This window comes from Panonychus citri, unplaced genomic scaffold, assembly GCF_014898815.1.
Source record: "Panonychus citri isolate SS breed McGregor unplaced genomic scaffold, ASM1489881v1 Contig00122, whole genome shotgun sequence".
NCBI classification, from domain to species: Eukaryota; Metazoa; Arthropoda; class Arachnida; order Trombidiformes; family Tetranychidae; genus Panonychus; species Panonychus citri.
Window position 1 is genome coordinate 94,210 of NW_026515527.1, and position 8,033 is coordinate 102,242.

The following is an 8,033-nucleotide window of genomic DNA, read 5'->3' on the forward strand; positions in this document are numbered from 1 at the left end:
TACAAAGTACATGTTAAAGTTTAATTGTTCTCGATGATTATTTAAATTGTAATTGAAAATGTTATCGTATTAAACATTGAATCAAAGTAATTTGATCAAGTTTAAATTTAACAATTGTCATTAACTTTTATCTTGTTGGCCTTAATCATATATATATAAATTAATAATCGTTAGAGTTAATATATAATCAATACAAACAATTATCATGCTTCTTTGGTGAAAATTGCACATTAATGTCGAGGATTAATTGTCCAGAAAAAAAAAGTTAATAACAATGTAAACAATTAAGAAAGGAAAAGTTTCCAATTGAATTAAACAATCAAAGGTAAAATTTTGATTAAAGAATAGAGAGAAATTAAGTTGTCGCTTTTTACAGTTAATTGTGTTTCTCTTTTTCTTTCAATTAGTTAAAACATGTTCAATTTATTTGTGATGTTTAATTGTCACATTTCAATCAATCATTTTAATCAGAATATGAGTCCAGTTCATATTTATGTATATTGTAATTACAACAATTATATTACTTTGAAGTAATTAGACTAATCTGTAAGATTAAAAGATTAGCCTATTATATTGTGTTTTGTTGTAATATTACAATTGTTGTTGATTGATTGGGAATGTGAATTAACTAATCACAATTACAATATATATGTATTTATATTAAATATGTATAAGCAAAAGGGATATTGGTTGAGAGGGTAAAGAGTAATTAAGATAAAATTAAATTTACATTCAATAGTCGTTAAGTTCAATTGTCTTGGTAATTGAATTTAACTCAATTAAGATTCTGTTTGATTTTTCTGTACAACAATTAAACAGAAAAAGAGAGTACAGTTAAGAGATGATGAAGGAAGAAAAAAAAGAAACAAATTATCATTTCTTCATGTGGAAATTGAATAAAAATTGTTTCAACTTCATGAGTTCAATTCCCAAACAATCAGGTGAGATCGATCACCTTTCGATAATGAACTTGCTTCATCTTCAGGATTCAATCGGAAATCAATGTAACCTTCACCTCCGCTCATGATTAAATTTTTGGACATTATGAAAAATTTAACTGAATCTTTGTGTCCATGGTAAGATAATTGATTTTGTGACGGATTACATTTGGGAATGAAAGTGGCAATCGAAATGGGACCAGAGTCACTTTCAGAGACTAGGGTGGTTGTAGATGATGTTGTTGTTGTACTCGAATCATTTTGACCACCACCAGTGGATTTATGTGAATTGCTGGTTAATCCATTACCAGAGGTACTTGAAATTGATCCACCGTTGGTTGAATTAACTTTATCACAGGGTATACTGAGGATAACACCGTTACCTGTTCCTATCCAGAGGCGATTGTTACTCGCTTTAAGTGCCGTTACTCTGATGAAACTGAAAGCTTTCGAGGATAACATTTTGGACACGTAGGGTTCAATATCGACATCTTGAAGATGCTGGTATGGTTTAAGTGCTGAATAAAGACGTAACGTTGAATCTAAACGGATACTGCACCAAACACCGTCACCCATTGCTGCAAGTTGACGGACTTGTGTTTCTTTACGAGGATGGACAGTTAAAGTGTGAATGATTTTCAATCCATTTGGGTCAAGAATATGAACCATGTTACGATATCCAAGCCATACACAAGTTTTAGTTACTTCCATACATCGGATGCTATAAGAAGCGGTGGTCGGAGGATTAGATGAACCAGGGGAAGAGGTTCCTGGAGTTGTATTCTTATTAGAGTTATCAGCTGATAGTTGATTTGTTTGACTCATATCGATAATCAGATATTTGGTAAAATCCCAATGACCATTCGTTGGTGAGCGTACAAATATACAACACTGACCATTAGCTAGGGCAACAAATACACGACCTCTAAAATGGACAATGTGAAGAATTGAATCAGGAAGTTTAACACTATAAATACAATGAGACCATTGAGCGAGACCTGAGTGAACATAAAGAACACAATTCTGTCCTCCAAGCCACATTGTCGGTAAACATGTTGACATTGGTTGGTAAACTGTCACAGTCGATGCTTGATTATCTCCAGGAGCGGATGGTGAAGGTGGTTCAGTATAAGCGACATAATCGGTTAACTTTTCGAGCTGTGGATTCTTAGAAATTTCCTCTTTGGGTAATAGATCATCTTTATCGTCTTCAAAGGTTACTTTTAATGCATCTTTCGCTTGTACTGTTTCAATCTTTTCGTTAAATTGAGATGATGATGATGATTGTTGTTGCTGAGGTGAATTTACCTCCACCAATTTAACATTGTCCAAATCAATTCCGTCAAATCCATAAAGGTCATTATTTTTAGCACCAGGAACCGATGCAACACAGAGTAGGTGAGTTTTCACAGTAAATGAGTCCAAAAATTCACTTGGATTATTTTTTATATTCACTATACTAACTTTACTCTTTGAATGGCTCACGCTACAGATCCAAGCAAAAGTCGATAACTTTTTGGCATCAGGAAAATCACCTTGTTCAATCATCGCTACACCCAACTCTTTTTCTAGGTCTGCGATTGCAGTTATTGAAACTTTCTCCTTGGGAATATCTTCACTTGTTGTTTGGTCACCTGATTGTGTTAAAGGGTTTTGGCTTTCGGTGAATCCCGCTTCACCTCCTGTTAGATCAACAGCAGCAGCGCACCAAATTTTCAGACCCACATCGTCATTGCTCAATGGTCGACAGTAAATTGGTACCGGAACCGAGGCATGTCGTAGTCCAAGGGTGGTTATATATGATCCACATTCGGTTGATCCTTCATTGGTACCTTCTTTACCGCTACCAGCGATAGACCAACCATATGCCATTATACGATCTCCGTTGGTTCGAGGAACATGAGCACGAACAGCTTTCAATGATCGAGCTCGTTCACTTGAAATATCCGAATCCATGAGAAGTAAAAAGTCACCCGAATGTTGTGCTCGTGATCGTCTTTTCATAGCCTCAAACGCGGGTGTAACTTGATCGGGATTAGAAGCACCATAACGAATAGCAGTCGATCGAATAGGACTTTTGTTACCTTCTTTAGTTAAATTTGAAGCACCAGAGTTATTGAAGATATTCAAACTACTAAAACTGTGAAAATAATTCAAAAAGAATAAGAAAAAAAAACAATTAGTCAATTGATCATAATATAAAATTAGAACACGATTTTGATTAGTAAGTTAAGACCAAGTGATACCTGGAAAAATTTCTTCCACTTTTTTTTGGCAGCGTTAATAGAGATTAAGAGTTAAGAATTAGATTATTATTCAAGAGGGTTAATTAGCGAGTTAACTGAACAGGGTTAATATCTTTGAGTTAATTGTTGAAATTCAAATTCTACTTACAATTTCCAAATGACAGACTTTTTCTCTCCCTCTGTTTTACTGGCTCTGATAAGTTCTGTCCATCTTATGGCTTCTTGTAGTTCGATGTATCTCTCTTTATATTGATTTCTTTCCATTAGAACTCGAGCCATTTCCATTCTAGTGAATCGCTTACGTTGAGCCAATGGAGTTCCCTCTTCATCATCCTGATAGAACAATAAAACAAACGATAAAACGAAAGATTAAATTTCCATTGGAATCAAAAAGTAAACTCAACAATTAGATAATGAAACACTGATGAAGTAATAGCTAATTATCACAACAGAATTGTTGTGATGAGAAACACTTATACTGTTTATGAGACAAAAGCTTGAGAGAAAAAATTCAGTTTCATTATCTAATATGTAAATTGATCCAATTATGACGAGCGTTGATATTGACCTGAGGTTGAGCGGCTGCCTTTTGTTTCATCTCAATCAATTCCTCTTTCGTTTTCTTCATCTCATCCTCTAATTGTGAAATACGAGATTTAAGTTTATCTTTAACCGCAGTTAATTGTTGAACCTCTTCTCTTGCCATAGTTAAATCACTTTGAAGTTCATCAACTTTGGCAATCAAATCATCTTTAACAATATTCAATGCATTCTTGGTTGCCAATAATTCATCATTCTCCCGGATAAGATTTTGAACTTCTTTCTCCATTCCTAATGAATAAACAATAAACAAAAACAATCAATTAGTGTCATGAAAGTTAATTAAAATGATTACAAGTCTACATTTGATTGTTTAAAATCAACAATTATATGAATTGAAACACTTACCAAAAAAGTTATCGGTAACTGTAAATCATGATTATATCAGAATCGATAAGAAAATAGAAAAGATATTAAAAATGATTAGTGATTGGTAAGAAAAAAAAATCAAGATCAATTGATTGTTAAGTGTGTATAATATTAGACTCGATGATTGACAAATAATATCATGAAAAAAATTCATTTCAAGATTAATTTAATCTCTAATCAGACAGAAAATTAGGTTAATCAACTGTAACCAGAGTTTGTCTGTAATTTAAGTTATCAAACTGATTGAAACAAATGAAGAGAAAATAATTTTCCTAATCTGTCATCGGATTAAATGTCAATAATTAGATTGAACAAAACAAAAACATGATAACGTGTAAAATTAAAAACAAAAAGCAAATCAAGAGAGATGATGATTAAGCTAATTGTTGTTAATAATAATTATATAGCATTTGATAACAAGCACAAGGGCAAATCAAGCTGAAAATGATAATAATAATCCATCATACCAGAAGATGCATATCTATCCTGATTTGAGAGTCGACCTGATGAAATTGTTATGAGAGAGAAAAAAAAAGTAAAATGAAAAAGAAAAACAAAAATATAAGTAATTATAAAAAACAATAGAACAATAATTAACGAGATATTGTATTGAGATGATGAATCGTTGGTGAGAGAGAGAGAGAGATGATGATAATGATGATGATTGGTTGCTATTTGTTAGATACCTGAGTGAGTGTCTCTTTCCTTTTCACGATCACGATCACGATCACGGGGAATTTCGTCAACCTCTTCGATAATGGAAGCATCTTCTAAGGAAAGGTCAGTGTCAACCCAAGCTTGTCGTGGAATAATCGTTGTTGAGGTCAAACTTTTGGTTGGAACATTTAATTCTACATCCTCACTTGGACTAGAATATGATTCAACGTCAGATTTTTTATTCATCGTTGCTTTATAATTAGTCGATGGTCCGATGTTGGTCGAACCAGAGGAATTAAGTCCATCATCGCTTCCGATTAGTATTTTCATTCTTTCCATAAGATCACAGTGACTTCGAAGTAGTTCATTATATCGAGTATGAACCTTGGTATTTTCTGTCTTCAATTCTTGTTCCTTTTCTTCCAACCTTGAGGCTAAAACGGAAATAAAGAGAAGAGAGAGAGAGAGAGAGAGAGAGAGATTAATTCAATTAGAAAAAATGTAGAATAAACAATTAGAGGAATGGTATTAATTTAGGGAAAACGATTCACTTCCGTTAAGAAAATAAAACGATCAGAGATGAATAATAATTGTGATCACAGAATCTGAACATCGATAACATGGTAAAGAACATGGTTGGAAAAAAGAATAATGATAAATGAAAATTCAGATGATGTTGAGCTTGAGAAAATCTGTTAAATTGATTGTCAACAACTCGAAGGTTGAACCTTGTCATTGTTAAATGGGTTCTTTCAACAATACCATTTGATTTCTTTTCTATTCTCAGAACATATTGAAATAGATAAATCAGTAACTGATACGAATTCTGTTTTTGTTTCTTCATCAGTTTATACTTGATTGTGTTCAGTTTCGAGAGAAAAATTCAACTCAACTAGAATAATAAAAGAATAGGTTATCTCATCTAAGGAGAGACAAATAAAAGTGATAGAAAAGAAAATGAGAAAGGAATAGAAAAGAAGTGCAAACTAATTGTCCTAATCAATGAAATAGTGTTCCAGGATCAAGAGTTGGTTGTATTCCATTAGAATTATCATCACTAAAGGATTGAGATCACTAAGAGAGGAAAAGGAGAGGGAGAGTTGACTAAAAACCTCCAGGCAAATTGTTGTTTACAATTTCGTTGGAAAAGTGTAGATACGAAAAACTATTGAACAAACAATTGATACGCAAAGTGAAGAGATTTGCATTAATGATCAGCCCGGGAACTTTGTCTATTCAAGAATTACTATGAAAACAATTGATCGAAATTCTGAAAACGATGAAGTGAATGATGAAAGTTGTGAGTAGGTCACAATAACCAGTTACAAGTGGGTGTTGGTCAAAGGCTTTTGGATGAAACTCTTACCATGATCTGATGAATTTTTTGATTTCAATTCCAACATTTTAACAATATTTTCAAGGGAATTGATCTTTTGAGCATATTGTTGTTTCTCCTCTTCCGATTGAAATTCATATTCCAGGAGCTTTTGTTCAATCCTTTTTTTGATTGCTTTTTCCTTGTCAAAAGCTGATACTAATTGTTCATTATCGTCTTTACATAATTCCAGTTCAACTTGTAATTGTTGTGATTCAATTATGGCAATATCCAATGATTCGAGAACATTAACAATTAATGGCATCAATCCACCAACAATTTCATCATCATCTGAAAATCTATTGATTATCTTTTGAAGTTCAGTATAAATTTGTGATGCTAAATTTTGTACTCTTTCAGAGACAACATGACTTGTAGGAGATTCTAATTGCCGTTGACCAGAAATTGGACCAAGAACCTCATAAATAGTCTCGCTGCAAATTGTATTTAAATTATCATCAGTCTTGGGATCAGGTCCATTAAAAGTTTCTTTATTATTAGAATTACTGTTTAAATCCATGGTGAAACTCCTTCTCCTTTACCAAATTAGCACCAAAACACAAACAGAAACATAGAAATTATCACCACAAGAGTAAAATGTCAAAATAGAAAAACAAAACAAAAAGAGTTTCAATAAAATCAATACAAAAGAGATAGAGAGGAAACAATCACAGTTTCAAAAAGAACAAGAAAATGTTTGCTAAAGGTGAAAGATTATTCCTTAATAAATTAGGCTTAAATTGTAGAAATTAAATACAATCATCATCAGAAAAGATTAAGATTAAGAAATGGAATTAAAAAAAAATTCAAATGAAATAAAAGATGACAATTTCTCATTGATGGTTACAGAAAACAAACTATAAGGGTCACAGTAATTATACTCTTGTATTGTAGTTACACCAAACAGTTACTCAGTAAACAAATAAATTAGATTAACAATAAAACAATTAAATCTATTGGCCTAATCACGATTAAAATAAATAAATAAACAATTAGATGAAATGAAAACAACAATTTTTTTGGTTCAATATTTTGATGAAATCATAAGATCAAACTAGTAACACCCCCTGAAGAATTGGCGCCAAATTTGAATATGAATTTTATTCCAAATTGAAATTGATTCAAACAAATGTAAACTTTTTACATTTCAGGTAATCAAAATCCGACAGGTAGCTAATTCAGTTGTTATACCAGAATTTGAGAAATAACAAATCAATAGGATTTAAAGAGCATTATTTTTAAGATCATCAAGGTTCAAGTTGAGTTAATCTCTATTTCTAATTCATAGCTTTTTTCACTAAATTAACCAAAGGTGAATTTGAAAATATCAAACATTCGTTTTGATATGACAAAGTTTATCTGAAAAGTGTCCAGTGGACACTGTCCAGCGATCGCTAATTAAACACAAACATTTGTCTGGTTATTTTTTACAGACTCAAAAACTTTTCCTTTTTCTTTTTCTTTTTATTATTATTATTATATTTTTTGCTCGATCCTGGACAAACCGAGAAACAAAAACGACTTTTCCTCATCACATCTTATCTCTTCTTCTTCTTCTTCTTCTTCTTCTTCTTCTTCTTCTTCTTCTTCTTCTTCTTCTTCTTCTTCTTCTTCATGTGTTGACCTTTTGTTTGACCAGAGGTCAGCTGTAGATACACAGATATAAACACATATTACAAACTGCCCACTTGTTCATACAAAACAGTTAATCTTTTCTACTTGACCATAAAAAAGGAATAGAAAATTCAAAACAAAACCGTAACAATTTCAACGATTGGATTTTAGAAAATTATTTGCTTCGAGTCGATTTGTTAGTTGAAAATTGTCCTAATCATTAAAGGACGATAA

The 8,033-nt window shown here is 32.0% G+C and overlaps 1 protein-coding gene across 3 annotated transcripts; it reads right to left on the reverse strand.

Annotated features, from left to right (window-relative positions):
- LOC128390510 (C-Jun-amino-terminal kinase-interacting protein 4-like) lies at positions 1 to 7,205 on the reverse strand. 3 transcript variants are annotated; one of them, XM_053350241.1, is made up of 8 exons: positions 6,177 to 7,205; positions 4,840 to 5,244; positions 4,621 to 4,656; positions 4,133 to 4,150; positions 3,753 to 4,015; positions 3,333 to 3,517; positions 3,185 to 3,202; positions 1 to 3,078 (listed from the first exon to the last, which is right to left on the reverse strand). In XM_053350241.1, exons 1-8 carry the CDS (start codon positions 6,703 to 6,705, stop codon positions 915 to 917), a joined length of 3,618 nt encoding a protein of 1,205 aa, XP_053206216.1. In that variant the 5' UTR covers positions 6,706 to 7,205; the 3' UTR covers positions 1 to 914. The 3 variants fall into 3 exon arrangements, with proteins under 3 accessions (XP_053206216.1, XP_053206218.1, XP_053206217.1); XM_053350243.1 differs by lacking the exon at positions 4,621 to 4,656; XM_053350242.1 differs by lacking the exon at positions 3,185 to 3,202 and having other exon boundaries at positions 6,177 to 7,204.
- Positions 7,206 to 8,033: the final 828 nt, after the last annotated feature.

Excerpts from the sequence above, each read along its gene's own strand:
- LOC128390510 (XM_053350241.1), bottom strand. The coding sequence starts at position 6,705 with ATGGATTTAAACAGTAATTCTAATAATAAAGAAACTTTTAATGGACCT. Across the intron at positions 4,657-4,839 it reads GGAAAGAGACACTCACTCAG|GTCGACTCTCAAATCAGGAT; the intron begins GTATCTAACAAA and ends CAATTTCATCAG. Across the intron at positions 3,518-3,752 it reads AGGCAGCCGCTCAACCTCAG|GATGATGAAGAGGGAACTCC; the intron begins GTCAATATCAAC and ends TTGTTCTATCAG.